Source organism: Oratosquilla oratoria, chromosome 7, assembly GCF_046742065.1.
Source record: "Oratosquilla oratoria isolate Oo_2021 chromosome 7, ASM4674206v1, whole genome shotgun sequence".
Taxonomy (NCBI): Eukaryota; Metazoa; Arthropoda; class Malacostraca; order Stomatopoda; family Squillidae; genus Oratosquilla; species Oratosquilla oratoria.
This window is the reverse complement of record NC_134783.1, coordinates 59,392,447-59,410,355: the sequence shown is the minus strand read 5'-3', so window position 1 is coordinate 59,410,355 and position 17,909 is coordinate 59,392,447. Positions and strand designations below refer to the sequence as shown.

The 17,909-nt window shown below is 38.2% G+C and overlaps 1 protein-coding gene across 2 annotated transcripts in view; it reads left to right on the top strand.

Moving 5' to 3' along the window:
• trp (transient receptor potential) overlaps positions 1-17,909 on the top strand; it is a 66,471-nt gene that overhangs the window by 18,234 nt on the left and 30,328 nt on the right. For both annotated transcript variants that reach the window (XM_076188270.1, XM_076188269.1), the window contains exons 2-6: positions 11,306-11,403; positions 13,470-13,579; positions 14,926-15,070; positions 16,447-16,542; positions 17,193-17,335. In XM_076188270.1, the coding sequence (XP_076044385.1) occupies positions 11,344-11,403; positions 13,470-13,579; positions 14,926-15,070; positions 16,447-16,542; positions 17,193-17,335 (554 nt within the window). In that variant the 5' untranslated portion in view covers positions 11,306-11,343. The remainder of the gene's footprint in view (positions 1-11,305; positions 11,404-13,469; positions 13,580-14,925; positions 15,071-16,446; positions 16,543-17,192; positions 17,336-17,909) is intronic.

Genomic DNA, 17,909 nt, shown 5'->3' with positions numbered 1-17,909 from the left:
ATTATGGATGGGCTGTAGTACCGGGCCTATAGTATAGTTACCCCTTCCCAGTTCTACTTACACCCTTAAACTCCCTCTCCAACTCTTTAACTTCGATGGTCGCTTTCCCGTGAAAAAACCAAACATGATACACACCCATAAGAGTAGAAAACTGCTCAGCAGTCGACACAACACCAACTTATCTCACAAGCCTCATAAAATCAGCAGCACTCCTATCAGTTCCAAAAAACCTCACCATCTACAGCACCATATGCAGTACTGGTGGAGTATCAAAACCTCCAACCGCTTCAAACTTGTATCTGCTGGATACCATCTCACGTTGAAAGTCCTGACAATGAACGAACAGACACGGCGGCTCGAAAGGCGGCATCCACTCCTTTCGACGCCTCAATTTTACTGCCAGCTACAGACTACCCTGTCTTCCAATCCACAATGCTTAACATGGAGCAAAGATGGTGTGAAGAACGCACACCTAAAACCTCTTAAGGCCCACATTGACCCATGGGTGTCCCCACATCATCGTAAGTGGCGTTTTGAAACGGTACTTGTCAAAGCTGGGCGCGTTACCGCGAGACAGGTAGTACGTTACCGAAAAATCTGGGATGCATTTCGGTCAATGCGTTACCGATTTTAATTTCCTTAAAGCGGCATATATATATATGTATATATATATATATATATATATATATATATATATTTATATATATATATATAGATATATATATATACACTGTGTATATATATATATATATATATATATATACTGTATATATATACATATATATATATATATATATATATATATATATATATATATATATATATATATGCTTGTAACCACGAGGAAAATAAAGATCGGAATACTGAACGTTTTCCTCTATTAAGACATTTTCAAAGTACATAGTGTCACAACAAAGAATAACTTAAATATAATAATATAGAAAACAGGAGAGGTCACACAACGTAAATACGAAAGGAATATCTTTCAAAGAAACAACAATATAAAAACAATAAAAAAAATGGGTGACAATTGAAACAGGTGAAAAAATGTCACACAGCATAAACCATAAGGATGACAAATGACAAGGTGAAAAAAAAGAACATTCAACATAAAAGATAATAACAAGAAATAAGAAGGGTGACAATTGACACATGTGATTCAACATAAAGATTGACTTACAAAGAAACAAATTATATACATATGCATACATACATATATATATATAATGGAAAATAATAATAACAAGAAAAAATAAATAAAAATGGATGACAGATGACACAGGTGAAAAAAGGTCACACAAGATGGCTAAGGCGGAGCTTTGGGACATTGTCCTACAATTTGGTTAATAACAAAATTATCTAATTTAAAAAGACCAGTGCTTAAATTAAGATTTTCATTAAAAGTTTTTTTAATGATACACGATTCAATTATATTTCTTATCAAATAAGAATTACTTGAAACAATTTCTTGGGAATTGTCCCAATCAATACAGTGATTGTAGTCTCTAATGTGAGCAAAAATCCCACTTGAAGATTGGCCAGTACGGACACTATACTTATGCTGGTTCAATCTAAGTTTTAATTCCTTGCCAGTCTGGCCAATGTAACACGAATTACAATTCTTGCAAGGGATAGAGTAGACGCACCCCGCCGAATTATCCGGTGAATTCTTGATAAGAAGTTCTTTGATAGTATGGTTCTTAAACACAACATTAACATTAAACATCTTAAGGAAACGAGGGAGTTTTACCAAATTAGGATGAAAGGGAAGAACCAAAAGATTCTTTTTATTAAAAGGATCTTTTGGGGAAGAATCAACATAGGACTTCTTGGCCTTATGTTGTGATCTAACTATCACATGATTTGGGTATCTCAAGTTTGATGCTATTTCATAAATCTTTTTTATTTCTTGATCTAAAAATTCAGGACTACAAACTCTAAAAGCTCTAAGAAACATGGAGGTAAAAACTGATATTTTTGTGTTAAGGTGGTGAGCAGAATAATAGTGAACATATGAAAGAACGTTAGTTGGTTTACGAAAAACATCAAACCTGAAGTACCTTTCTTTTCTGTGAATAGTAACATCTAGAAAGGGTAATTTGTTCTCTTGTTCTATCTCAATTTTAAATTTTATAGAAGGTACTAAATTATTTAAACTAACTAAAAAATTATCAAAGTTGTGAGCAAGTGGCCAAATGCATAGTATGTCATCGACATACCTGTACCAAATAACATTACGTGGAAGAATAGGAGACAACTTTTTGTGCTCACCACCTTAACACAAAAATATCAGTTTTTACCTCCATGTTTCTTAGAGCTTTTAGAGTTTGTAGTCCTGAATTTTTAGATGAAGAAATAAAAAAGATTGTGTGTGTGACGGTGTGTTCTCTAGTGATGGCCACAACATGTGGTCGCCAGTGACCGCGGTAATTGGGGGAAAAATTAGTCACGTGAAATGTTATGCGATGTTTGTGTGTGTGTGTGTGTGTGTGTGTATTTACATATAGATATATGTATACATATATATGCAAAGTAGACTACTTGCAAAAAGAAACTAACGAAGCAGAGCGCTTTCGTATATTACATCTTCAGTGCAAAAAGTACGTACCCATGTTCTTATTAGGATATATATATACATATATATATATATATATATATATATATATATTTACATATACATGTTTATATATCTATACATATATATATATATATATATATATTTACATATACATGTTTATATATCTATACATATATATATATATATATATATATATATATATATATATATATATTATATATATATATTGTCGCTGTTTCCTCGTGTCCGACAATCAGTTTCCCTGACGCTGGTTCCTCTCCACATTATAATAGTGTCGCTAATGGTTTGCCAGTCCAAATCTTGCGTGAAACATTCTGTTGCAATGCTCACATTTGATTGTTGGTGGATTATTCCTTATTCGGCGTTTTGGATCAATTGTAGAATTGATTGTTTGGTTCCTCCATATCTACTCTAAAGAAACGTTTCTTGCGGTATTAAGACACTGGTCAAGAATGTGAAGAGGATATTTCATAAGATGGCACATGACAGTGGCGCTAGGTTGTCCGTAGGATGAAAGCACTGGTAAACTACAATGCATAACAACAAGAACAGCCTCGAATTCGTATCAACACAGTCGCTCCATGAGTGGAATTAGTTTGGTCATAATATGCATACTGCGAATGTAAATCTAACTCTTGGTTCCTTCTCAGTTGTACATTTAATATTTCATAGATACTGGTGATCTCTAATTTTGACTAAAAAGTCAGTATAACTAGCGTACAGCCACTAAAATTATCGGTAAGAAATCGTACGGAAATGGACGTAAGTAAACGCTAAACTCTGACATAGTGTGCAAAAGACTTGGAAAATGTTGGTACGCCTGTGTATCAATACGCTTTGTAGTTTATAAACGTGTGTGTGTGTGTAATTTCAGTAACAATAAAATATTAACAATTCTTGTCGGTGCAAATATAATTACTTTCAATCTTTTCACATTTTCACGCATTGAATGTTTATTCTACACCACGTATTTTAACGGGAGGAAAAAGGTAGGGCGCAACTCTGTCACGACTACCAACTGTACAGGAATATCGATTCTGTTGTTTCACGCGTCTCCCACGAACACCTAACCCCTCCAACCAATACTTTTTTGAGTGACTGTACATACTGGGGAGAAGGCTGGTGTTTCCCATGGTCTTCGTTCCAATGATCCTTATATGAAGCAGCAAAGAAGTGCCCGGTTTAGAACCTCATTTGTCAATTTGAAATTGTAGTTTCCCATCAGGTTCCACTAAGAGGTGGGAAATTCTTTAGCACATCTGTGTTAGAGTTCACCGCGGTGTTCCTTGGGGATGTGTATAAGATGTCATCTTGATATTGTGTAAGAAAGAATATTTTCCTTTTGAAGCACAGGGAACTGGAATGTGCGGTAGTGCATAATCGAGTTAGAAGTATACCAGTCAAACATAAGGTTTCCTGTCTGCCTAGGGGTAGAGTTGTCCTTTATGGGAAAAGAAGTGAGGTTAAGCCAGGATCAACCCATCCCCCAAAAATCCATCTCAGGTTGAATAAAATCACTTTGCGTCAGCCAAAATAAACTCTGAAGCACAACACAGGAAACAAGAGAAGCACAAGAGGGCATGGAAAGAAAATCAAGAAACATAGCTACAGAAGAGAACTGAAGAAAAACAGTTTTCCACATAGAGTAGTGGACACTTGGAACAAACTGGACAATGAAATAGTATGTGCAAAAACCATTCATGAGTTTAAAAGTAAACTAGACACTGCGAGATACAAAGGCGGGACACCACGAGCAAAGCTCCCCTTCCCGCAAAATACAACTAGGTAAATACACACACACACACACACACACACACACACACACACACACACACACACACACACACACACACACACACACACACACACACAAACACACACACACAGGAAGACAGGTAAACTGGCAGACAAATATACAGGCAGACAGGCAGACAAAGAGAGAGATTTGTGAAAGAAGATTACGTGATGGGTAATGGAATAAGTAGGTTGAGGAGGATGGGGAGTGAGAGTAGACACCTCTGTGTAAGAATATGGAGATCGAAGGTCAAAAAAATAATTTTGGTTAGTTGCACATAAATACATACATATGCCAACGGCTTTTCCCCCCTTACAAGGGAAGAGTTGTATATACTAAGAGATATTGTAATTCTTAGGAGACGAAAAAGAAACGGTGTAGGTGAAATTGTATATCTAGGGCACTTAGGGGGAAGGGTAGGTAGTAATCGAGGTTAGGGAATCTAGTGGTGAAGAAGTTTAAAGGCGAGGTGACCAGAGGAACGGTATGAAGCGAGTGTAAAGATATTTTCAGAGGGTTAGAAATGAAATTGGGATCATGTGAACGGGGAAGAAAGGGAGTAGGGGAGGAAAGGAGAAAGGAAAGTAGTTAAAGGTGATACCAAGAGGGAACAACACACGAGAAAGTTTAGATATGACACTGAGGATGGCGTGGGCGAGAAAACAGGCAAGCAAAATGAAGGAAAGGAGATAGGTAGGAGAGGGGAGAAGGAATGCGGGAGGAAGAGAAGAAAGGGGAAGGGAGGAGAATGCCGGTGGTGTCGTACGATGGTGGCAGCGGTCGACCCAGTTTGAAGCTATGGATGTTCAAATGGAACGCGGCGAAGCGTGGAGGTTGGATCAGATGGATTTATAGTTCCACTAGGTCTTCCCTGCTGGATCGTTGTCGATCTTTGCTAAAGGCCTGTTCTTCATACGAACATATTTTCCAGCAGTTATTTACCGGAGAGAGATTGACAGCAGTTACTTGCTGGAAAGGCATTTCTGGTTGGATTTCGCCGTCTTAATGCACTTTTTTTGGCTAGTTAACTGGCTGTCAAAACTTAATAATTTCTGGCAAGTTTTATATTTGTTTACATAAAGATACGATGAAATGTATTTCCGATAGTTGCCACACACAAGGTGAATACTGGTTACTTTGTTCCAAGATCAGTCACCAACTGAAATCAACATGCAACATCTTAGATGAGACGATTCATTGGGTGATTCTTCGATTTTGTCTTTTTCAATAGTTTGAGTAACTGAAAACTGAAAATAATACGTTAAATAGATACTTTGCTCTCCAGAAAACCTTCTATCAACCTACAAAATGCGTCTCCTTTACGAGTCAGTCTTTACACATGTTCGTAAACATATGTTGTAAGTCCAGTATCAGATTTTAGTTATTATAACAATTTATTCGAGTTAGCTACATCGTCTACTGCATGTCCACTCCCATTGTTGTGGCTCTACTTTTATAGGTGCTAGGTCGGGTCAGTTCAAAGTTGGTTTAGCCTTGACATGCCTAGGAAGTCAGGGAAGCCTTAAGACAAATGATTGTGGTACCTGAAGGAATGTAAACGGCAAACAGGATTTGCCGGAGCGACCTCTCTCCCCAGTCGTCTTTCTGTGGCATACAATCATTGCAGATTTATCGTTACAAACTCCTCAATTTGTTGAATTATTAATAGATATCCGGGTAATGGAAGAAGACATATAAAGCGAAGATCGGCTGATTGTAATACATTTTAGCAATGATAACTTGGTCTCCTTCTTAAACCTTTCCCGTGAAAGTGAATGAAAAACTACAAGAATCTTTAGACACATACTAAATGTGCTTTCGTGCATTAATCGATTAAAAAGTGGTATCAAGCGCGCCCGAGTGATGCATTCCTATTTTTTTTTCTGTATACAGAGACGTTCATCTTAAATGTGCAGTCAATATTTGAGGATTTTAGTGATATTCCTATGGACCAAAATAAAGTAATATCTTTATGTGATTGGAGATTCCACTCAAAAACGAATGCTGGTTTCTTTTATCTTCTATCATTTCTCCTTTGCATTGTCTTCCTCAAATCTCTTCTTTACCAACACTATGCCTCCATATCTTCGTCGCAATGTTGTTCACGAGAAAGGAAACAGGATTTCCTGAACAGCAAATATTTTTTTTGCCAAAAACTTGCCTTGAAGATGTTTGTGTGGGCTGGCTTGTCAGGGCTACCGTACTGACGATCACCAACGCACTCTCCACAAGTTTTACTTTTCCAAGTGACGAAAACGTCAGAAATCTAGAACATCACAGATACCAAAAACACTTTGTAATATTCTGATGTATTTTTTTCAAACAATGGATATCTAAAAAATCTAGAACATCACATATACCAGAAACACTTTGTAATATTCAGATGTATTTTTTTTTCAAACATTGGATATTTCCGATTTCTATAAGTTTTCATTAGAGATTTATCTGTACTGATACCAGCCCTACGACGACGTTTCATTACCATTACCGCAATTCAACGCCAATATTGCATTGTGCCGATTTTGTTCTGATTAATAATATTCAGTTTTATCCTGAAAGGACAAATTTTGAATGAGTTCTCTATCGACCGAAACCCAATTTGGTTGTCTTTCTCTAGGTCGGAAAAGTCCTTTGGATCCAGGTTTTCTTTCACAACAACTGGGTCACTCCGAATGCCTTACCCCGCTTTACGTCACTGCAGCCAAAGGCTATTTCTGTCGCAAACTCTTCTACCGCGTTGGGAATATCGGAGGGCATTAGTTCACTGCAGCCAGCCACCTCAGTGTGGAATCTCGGGAGGGACAAACGCGTGTTGTCTTCTGTCACACAGGCAAGACGCCTTCATCCAAATATAGTGGGGCATATCTGGGTGGACACATGGGGTTGTTCTGTCAGGGTAAAGGTTTTCCTTGGGTGTGTATGTATGGATGTATATATACATGTATGTATGCATGCATGTATGTATGTATGCATATACGTATGTATGTATGTATTTATTACAACACATATTGAATGGTCCCAATTTGTTATGTATCGGTTAGGATCGAGTCCTCACCCCGTCAGCATGTTAGTTTCCGAATATACCCTATAAATATACATATACATATATATATATATATATATATATATATATATATATACATATATATATATATATACATATATATAATATAATGCATATATATATGTATATATATATGTACATATACAGTATATATGTATATATATATATGCAGAAAGATCACTATAAACAACACGTGATCCACAAATTTTGCTGGTAACCACTAAGGAAATCGGAAGAAAACTGTACATTCCCAAGCGCTTTCGTGTAATTCACCATATTCAGGGGAATACACATATGTATATATATATATATATATATATATATATATATATACAAATGTATATATATATACATATATGTATTTATAATATATATATATATGTATATGTATATATATGTATAATATATATATATGTATGTATATGTATATATATATGTATATATATATATGTATATATGTATATATATATATATGTATATATATATGTATATATGTATATATATATATGTATATATATATATACTGTATATGTATATATATATGTATATATATATGTATATATATATGTATATGTATATATATATATACATATATACATATATATATATATATATACATTCATATACGCATATACAGTATATGAGTGTATTTGGCGTGGGAAAACTCAGAATGATGGGAGAGGTAATTTATTCTCTTGCGTTTTGGCTGTATGCCTTCCTCAGAGGGAATGACAGAAATACATTTTCGCCTTATATACATTTGCTTCGGGGGTTCTTGTCTCGCTTGTTGTGACGGGGGATTTTTGGCTCGTTGTATATCTTGTGGGATTATGTCTCGCTAGTTATCTCGGACAGTCGACACCGTGACTCGTGCTTGTCCATCTCGTTTTCTTTGTTTTGTTTTGTTTCCGCTACTATGACCTTCTCGGTTGATCTGGCTAGGTTGACGAATCTTCTTCTTTGATTGGTAGTGCCTTCTATGCTGATGTGTGCTGCTTTTACTTTTACTTTTTTTTTTTTCTATCGAGTCCCTTGTTGGCTATTTCATTTATGAGTTGTGATTTCTATGGTGTTTGACGTCATTTCTTTGTTCGTAAATACGTTTGTCTATGCTACGTGATGACTCGCCAATATAAACTTGTGGGCGTCCCTTACATGGAATCTTGTAAATCTGTTCTGGGCTTCACCAAGTCTCTATTTTTTCTACCTGACGTGTACACTACCTTAACACCGGCTATCTGCAAAAGAGTATCGATGGACTTGGCTTTCTTTGAAAATGGTACTAAGATGTGTTTCTCTCATGTGTCAATTTCAATGGCTTTTCTTTTTAATTTGTGAAGCAATCCTGCCAGGTATTTCAGTTTCTTAAATGCTTCGATGATGTATTCATATTCGCCTTCAATAAATTCTGTACTACATATCCGGATTGCCCTTAGAAAAAACCCTTTGACTACTCATTTCGTTTTCTCGCTGTGTACCGACTGATAGTGGATGAAGTTATCTCTGTCGATTTTCGTACAATCTGTGAATTATGGCGTCCAGGAAAGGTAGCTTCTTTTCAACCATCATCTACACTGTCAATTCTATGCTGTGTCCACACTGCTAAGTCTTCTGAGTTTATCAACTCGAGTGTTCTCTGGCATGACGACTAATATGTCATCCACGTACCGGAACTCGGAACTTCCTCTTCCCGTAATTCGCTTGAAGTGCTCCGTTTCTAAGCACTTCATAAACAATGATGCCATCACCGTTGATAAAGGAGAACCCATGGCCAAGCCTCGAATCTGTTAGAATTCTTGGTACTCAAAGGTAAAAGCCCCAAAGTTGACACATAGAGACACTAATTTCAAGTAGTCATGTTTATTCACTGGAAGGTCGCCATCGTTGACGTTGTTGATTGCTTAGGGTCCCTTTAGTGTTAACGTTGGTGTAGAGGGATTTTACGTCGTAGCTGGCTAGGTTCTTTCCTTTGAAACTCAAACACTGGAGACGTTGGATGAAATCTGATGAGTTCCTTAGATGTGCATCACTAATTGTTCCAAGTTTGCAAGATAGAGGTTTTGCAAAACACTTTGTCAACCTGTGAGGTGCGTTTCCGATCCCTGATGTTATCGGCCTCATAGGTATTCCGGGCTTCTGGATCGTTGGGAGGCTCTTGACCATGGGTGGCCTGGAATTTTGTTCCAAGAGTCCAAAGAGTTGTTTTCCCTTTATCGACTTCTTTGAGAGTCTCCTGACTTCTGTCTTGAATGAGTGAATAAGTGAATTTCGTTTATTCACTCATTCATGTATTGATTTATCATTACTATCTTATTTCAGTATATATATATATATATATATTTTAATGAAGTTCATGTCCTTTTGTCTTGGCATTTGTGACTATAAAAAGGAGTATTTATGACGGATTTCTCCCCGTCTTCTCCTTTTCTACATGAGGGGACGGAAAGGGGGGTCGCCGAATATATGAAGCGGCCTTGCTGTGGATGTGCTGTGTCTTGCGACACTGCTTCTGACCCAGGGCAGTGGACAGGATGCAGGGATGACCCGTCATCAAGGAGGTGCCAAGATAAGAGGGAGGGAGGAGGGTGGAGGGGAGTGGAATGTATAGGAAATGGATTGGGTGGGAGTGGTTTCTATGCCTTTTTCTTTTTGGCTACCCCCCGTGTAAGGGGAAAAAGCCTTTGGTATATGTATGTATGTATTTGTGACCATGGAAAAAATTAAAGCAATGGATTTCAGACTCGATCCTGGTGAAACGTACCGTCTTGTTGTGTTGCAACACTATATGCAACAATCGGGTTGCACATTACGGTCAATACCCAGGTTGCACTTTACGTTGAACACTTGGGTTGCACATCACGTTGAGCATACTCGGGGTGCACATATATTTAGCACTCTTAAGACACCCAAGTGATGCACCTTAAGGCTTTCTCAACACTATCTTCGGTCGACTGTGAAGCCAGGAAATGGCTGACGTCAAACTGCGTGACGTCACCCTAAAAATGTAAAATCATCGTGAGGTCACTGTGACGCTTTTGTGGAGTCTATTTGATGTCAGCAGTGATATTACGTTTAACAGAGATTTCAAGAAGAAATCAAATCAAATGCGGAGGGCGGGTGGGGGGGGGGTAGGTTACCAGGAGGCGCTTAATTGTGACCAAAATCATCAGTCACCTTTGCCCTGTGTACCCGGATGGCCAGTGTAAGTGACAGTTCGTTGAGTGTCAGACCAGGGCTGAATTTATAAAAGATCCTAACCCTCAAGTCTGGACATAAGTTCTCAGAAAGGTGGATATTTTACCTAAATCCCTATTCTGGACATAAGTCCTCAAAAAGGTGGAGATTTTACCTAAATCCCTATGTCAGCGACCTAAATGCTTATGTCTAGACATAAACATTTAGGTTGCCGACATAGGGATTTAGGTAGAATCTCCCCCTTTTTGAAGATTTATGTCTAGACTTAGGGGCTAGGATTTTATTTTTATTTTTTTATTATTATTATTATTTTTTTTTTTTTTATAGAAATTCGTCCCCTGGTTCTTTGAGATCACGAGGCAGAGTACAAGCCGGAAACACTACTCTAGTTTTGTTTGTCATAGACTGCCACACAGTGTTACACCAGACTAGGAGCCACTGTTTACTCGTTATTTTACAATTCTACTAAATGAGTTGTGGATTGATAGCTCTAAGATAGTTCCGTGTCTTTTTCCGGCGATATCACTTCCTTTTCTTCTTCCTTCCCTCTTCTTAACCCCCTCTACTACTCCATCTCTTCGGAGTATCTGCAAGAAAAACTTGTTATCCCCGAAGAAATACTAATGCTAATACTCCTCCTTCTACCGCGCAGGCGCAGCACGGGCTAGACGACCTTTCCAGCCCGACGCCATGGGTCCTTCCAAGACCGGTTCCCGAGAGAATCTCGTTGGGAATGATATCACTTCAGGGGTAAGAATTCGAAGGTCTTTCAAACATTCATGTGTTTTCTTCTTTTATAGAATATACAGATTTTTTTTCTGATAAATCTGGTTGTACGTATACTGTCCTCTGAATGTTATAATTTTGATTTCTTTGCTCTTTCTCATTAGTGGGCTCCTAGGCACAGCCGTCTGTGATATTTAGCTGCTTTGGCTAACCATCTATCTACAGTGTAGTGTTTTCAGCCACGTACTAGTACAGTAATGTAGTATAGAACCCATAAATAATTTGCATAGTCGTCCTAATGTGTAATGTTTTTCCCATGCTCAGACATTTATATATTTCCTCGTGCTAAAATGCAGCTTAAACCCAACTGCAGATAAACGTCTTGTTACAGCGACGACTTCACCGGCCAATCGGCTACTCACACGACGGGCAGCCATACGAGTATATGTCGACGCTTAGAGTGTTGTCTCCGGTTGTTCTCTTATGTCTTTCCTGTCAGTATTTTCTCTTTCCTAAACCCAAAAATACCTTACCTCAAGCAAGAAGAAGAAGAAGAAGAAGAAGAAGAAGAGAAAGAGAGAGATCCTGTAAAGAACAAATTTACAGACCTCTTTCACTCGTCCTGACGTCCATGACAGTTCCGATAAAATACTAGCTGACTAAAGAGAAGTCTGAAATAGTCCCTTTTAATCGATTCCAGCTGTGAGGAAGGGCAATTGATTGCGTCTTTCTCCAGTTCTTGTGGGACTGATCCTTCAAAAATCTGGAGGGACGCCAAATATTAGTTGGAGGAAAGCCCATAGCCCTCCACCCAAGGTCATCAACCATCTTTAATCATTCCTGCACCAAACTGACCTACTTGCGTCAGGATAGAATGAGACTTTGAAACTCCTTCCGGGTCAACTGTGGAATCTCCCACTCTTGCGCTGTTCAAGGCCATATTATCCTCATTCCCAAAACCAAGAAACTCACCTTTGTCTCCCTATTCCACAATTTCGTATCTTTGTTTGAATACTTTGGTGCGGTGCTCAAACATACACTCTGTAGTCGTCTGACCAATTATCTAGAAATGAATAACGTTCTTGGTGATTACCAGTTTGGTTTCAGCCCGGAGCTGGGTGCTGAAGACTTTATCTCGTTGATGACACGGGGCCATAAACCCGCTTGAGTCCCAGTGGTTCCCGAACTATCTTACCTGACGCCCCCTTTTTGCTTCCAGTAGACCCGCACGTCCCCACTCCCTCTTTTGTTCATATGAAATGATTCTTGCATTTATTTCTTAGCATTGTTCAGGAAAACAGATTTCTGTTTGTATTAAATTTCAATCATGAAAGCCACTCAAATAAATAATTGTACATTCCAGAGACATTTTTCTAAGTAACTAAAAACGAAACATTTGGTTCAAAGGGGGCGAAAAAAAGTTTGAACATTAGCAAATTTTGGTTGGTATCGGTGACGTGTCCAAAACGTGTAAGAACTAGCTTAATAGAAAACGGGTCAAGCTTAATAGAAAACGGGAGGAGTGACTGCTATAATCATACTTTGCATGTATGTAATGGCAGATATTTGTTCTTTGAATGATTTTATTATTCTAATTAAATATTTTTGAACAGATGAATTTACGCCCCCTTGTATCCTCCTCACACCTCCCTAGGGGGGCGTGCCCCCCTAGTTTGGGAACCACTCCGCTAGACGGTCGATCTGGAAAGGTCATTAAAGTTTGTGAAGATGTGGAGAAGGTATTCGACATTATCTAGCACAAAGGTCTTGAAAAAAATATATGTACCGCTACTTCGCCTTTTTCCTGCCTTTCACGCAGTTGCTTCTGGAATACTAGAAAGTGCTTCTGTTATCCGTAATTTCCTAGATTACAGAATTTATTATTTCGATATTTCTAGTAAAGAGAACTACACAACCATCGAAGACCCCGCACCTCTCTCCTTTGTAGAACTAGAATCTATTTTAACCTAACCTAACTTAACCTAACCTAACCTAACTTAACCTAACCTAACCTAACCTAACCTAACCTAACTTTGATTGGCTGGGCACAGACGTACCTCCCGTCGACTAACAGCCTCTCCCTTCGGCAGGAGTCGATTCCGGCAGACCTCGTCGAAAGTCCGAGCGAGATCGTCCTGACCCAGGCTGAGAGAGAGTTCCTACTCTACGTACAACGAGGAGATGTAGCGTCTGTCCGGAGGTTGGTTGTTTATACGGAGTTTCAGATATTTTTACACTTCCTGTGCCATATGCTTTCATGTTAATGTGGGATCCAAAGTCAAACACAGCATTATGAACAACGGTCCTGCTTCCTCAGACTACAAGGTCCACATGCCCTAGGTCACACAATTACATACAATTGAAGACAGTATTTGATATGCTCGAGTTACATACACAGACCCATTCAGTGTTGTACAAATACTTTCCCGCGTTTGTATACTTATCAATTGTACTATCATGGTGGAGATGGGTTGAACGCAAACTCTCGTGTATGTGTATGTAACTCGAGCATGCAAATATATAAGAAAAGTTGCGCTCAACTTATATCTCTCTTGATGGTGTAATGGTCTAAGTCACTACAGCACTGGTCACGTGCTGGCCATAGGTTCGAGTCCCCGGGCGTACCACGTTTCAGTTTCTGCATGTTGCCTCCACGGTTCTTCCGATGTTGATGGCTTAGAATTAAAGTGCATTGTGGCTGATGATATATATATATATATATATATATATATATATATATATATATATATATATATGTGTGTGTGTGTGTGGTGTGTCTATATATATATATATATATATATATATATATATATATATATATATATATATATATATATATCTGAAAAGAATCGGCGTTGATGGCGTCTGTAAACTCAAATTATTCCAACAGTTGCCCCGGGACTTGAACCTGGTCCTTGCTTGACGCTACGCCAGTTTTACCGACTGAGCTAATGGAGCTGTAAGGTGATTAAATTTGGAAGTTGATCTAACTGCCGTAGAACCTAAGTCGATAGCTAACTGCCGTCCTTACTCAAATTTCACAGAGACTCAAACTCAACACATAGACAATGGTGAAGCTGGTATGAAACCCCCTTGCGGTTCTCTTCATGTATTGACAACGACGAAAGCCCATCAACGATTCGCGCCAGCTTTACCACTGGCTATGTGTTGAGTTGGGGTCTGTGAAAATTAAGGAAGGACGGCAGTTAGCAGTCGACTTAGATTTTTCGGGAGTTTGATAAATTTCCAAGTTTAAGGCTTTTATATATATAAATGTGTGTGTATATACATATATATATATATATATATATATGTATATATATATATATATATACATATACAAATACCTAAGGCTTTTTCCCCATATATATATATATATATATATATATACATATATATATATAAATACAGTATATATATATATATATATATGCATACCTTTACCAATACCCAGGCAGTACTATTTTTTTTTCTATTGAAAACTCTGTTCTTTATTGTAGAAAAATACTGTTCACCCTACTGACGACTGCTCTTCCTTTAATCCAGGGTTCTTGAGAAGCACGCCAACAATCCGCAGGAGTTGGACGTGAACTGCACTGATCCCCTAGGGCGTTCATCTCTGGCCATCGCCGTCGAAAATGAAAACTTGGATCTCCTTGAACTGCTCCTGGAAAAGGGTGTCAAACCCAAGGTGAGGATTGAAGAACGATCTTGAAATGAAGTACACACACACACACACACACACACACACACACACACACACACACACACACACACACACACACACACACACACACACACACACACACACACACACACACACACACGGCTCGGTGGCGGATTGGTAAAGCACTGGCCTCACAAGCCAGAGAACCGGGGTTCGATTCCCCGGTCGGGCGGAGATAAGTTGGGTTTGTCTCCTTTCACGTGTAGCCCCTGTTCACCTAGCAGCGAGTAGGTACGGGACGTTAGTCAAGGAGTTGTGACCTTGCTGTCCCGGTGTGTGGTGTGTGAGTGGTCTCAGACCTACCCAGAGATCGGCTAATAAGGAGCTCTGAGCTCACTGCCGTAGGGTGGTGTCTGGCTGTCTCGACAGAGACTGCAGCAGATCAGAGGTGAATACACACACACACACACACACACACACACACACACACACACACACACACACACACACACACACACACACACACACAAATGGGATAGTAGAAATACAAGAGGACACGGAAAGAAAATCAAGAAAGACAGTTATAGAAGAGACCTGAAAAAGAACGGATTTCCCCACAGGGTAATAGACGTTTGGAACAAGTTAGATGAGAAAGTGGTGTGTGCAAAAACAATACATGAATTTAAAAACAGTGTAGATAAAATGAGATATGAAGACAGGACACCACGAGCATGGCTACCCTTCCCGTAAAATACAACTATGTAAATACACAAGTGCACATAGTCACGCATAAGTACTATCGTGAACACCCGATCCAGACCCATGTTACAGGAGATATAGTAATAATTATTTCGTTGTTGAGTATCTGATATATTTCCAAATTCAGTACTTCCCTTAAAAATAAAGGGATTTTTGTAAGAACACCTTGTATGTGTTGTAACAACAAAAGGTATATTTGCATAATTGCAATGCGCCTCCTGTCAAATTCGGGTGTTCACAGTAGAATATTGGAACATTGGAACATGATACAAACGCACGTCAATTATCAAATTATGTAGTGATAAAAATATAGATATATATATATGTATATATATATATATATATATATATATATATATATATATATTATAGTTGACATCAGAGAAGAAAGATTAGAATCTTAACTCAATATCCATAGTTACCACTTCTATCAAAGAAACATGCACAAATAATTTACTCTAAGATATTAGAAGTATAACTTGTGAACCTATTCTAAATTTATTCTATGAACAATAATATGTAAGTAATAATAATAACTTACTCCTTATTCCAGCTTGTTCACTAAATTTAATTGCTTACGCAGTTATTTGGGATTGCACCAAGCTCTAAAAATGGCTATTGACTTTTTCGTTTCATTTCAGGATTCCCTGCTCCATGCCATCTCCGAACAGTATGTGGAGGGTGTGGAGGTACTCCTTCAGTGGGAGGAAAAAAATCACCAGAAGGGCCAGCCCTATGTGAGTTGATATATAATACACACAAACACACACACACACATATATATATATATATAGGTTATACATATATATATATATATATATATATATATATATTTATATATATATATGTATATATATGTATCTATCTATATATATATGTATATATATATATGTATATGTATATATATATATATATATGTATATATATATATACATACATATATATATATATATATATATATATATATATATAAATATATATATATATATATATATATATATATATATGTCATGATGCTTCCAAGAACATATTGAAGAGATCAGGGGAGAGCAGACAGCCCTGTTTGACTCCTACAGTGGTCATAAAGCAGTCACCTGTGCTACCATTAAAGAGGACTTGTGGTGGTTGCTTTGTTGTATTTGCTTTTGATGATAATAATGGTGCTCTCGCTAATGTTGAACTTTTGCATGGTATCCCACAACTCATCATGCCACTCTCTATCAAATGCCTTTTTGAAGTCAATAAAGGCATGATAAAGGCCTTTCTTATTCTTCCATCTCCAAATTTTCCCTTTTTCTGAACTCCATTTCGATTGGAGCAAGCACCGCCACATGTAAACTTAACATGGTCCCCTTTTCCTGACCGCCGTCGACGTCTACTTCGATAGAGCTGGGAATCCATGAACGTGGAAACTGCAAACTTCACGAGGGACATCACTCCGCTGATTCTTGCAGCTCACCAGAACAACTACGAGATCCTGAAACTACTGTTGGATCGAGGAGCGTCGCTACCCATGCCTCACGATGTCAGGTACGTGGTCAACCGCTGGTATCTGAAAGCTTGTGGGATTTTATTTGAGACAATGTGGGGCAGTGATGGGGTTAAGCAATGCATAATGTCTGGGAGGTGATTTCCAACTAGACTCCTAAAATTTGAGTCACTAAATCTGGATTTTTTTTTTTTTTATATAAATGAGAGTAGAAATATGGATGTGTTAGTGTTAAGTGAAACTAATTTGATAAGGAGGGGGTGAGTTTGAGTTTGAGATTGTGGTGGGGAGAATCTGAAGAGTGAGGAAGGAACGAAAGGAAGAAAAGGTAGCTCTGCTGGTAAGTGAAAAGATATGAAAGTGTGTAGTAGAGGGAAATATCTTCAATGTTGATGTGGGTGAAAGTAAAACTGGGGTGGAAGATGTGGGTTTTTTGTAAATGAATAAGGACCTAGTAGTGAGAAGAGTGACCCCGGGGGTTTCCGTCGGTCTACGCTCATTGACCGCTGTAAGATGCGCTACTTTTTGGAACGCAAGATCGCTCGTCTTCTGCGGACCCATTGTACGCTGTTGATGCGTTTTGAGCCGTACCTTACGTCCTGGATGATCGTCCCA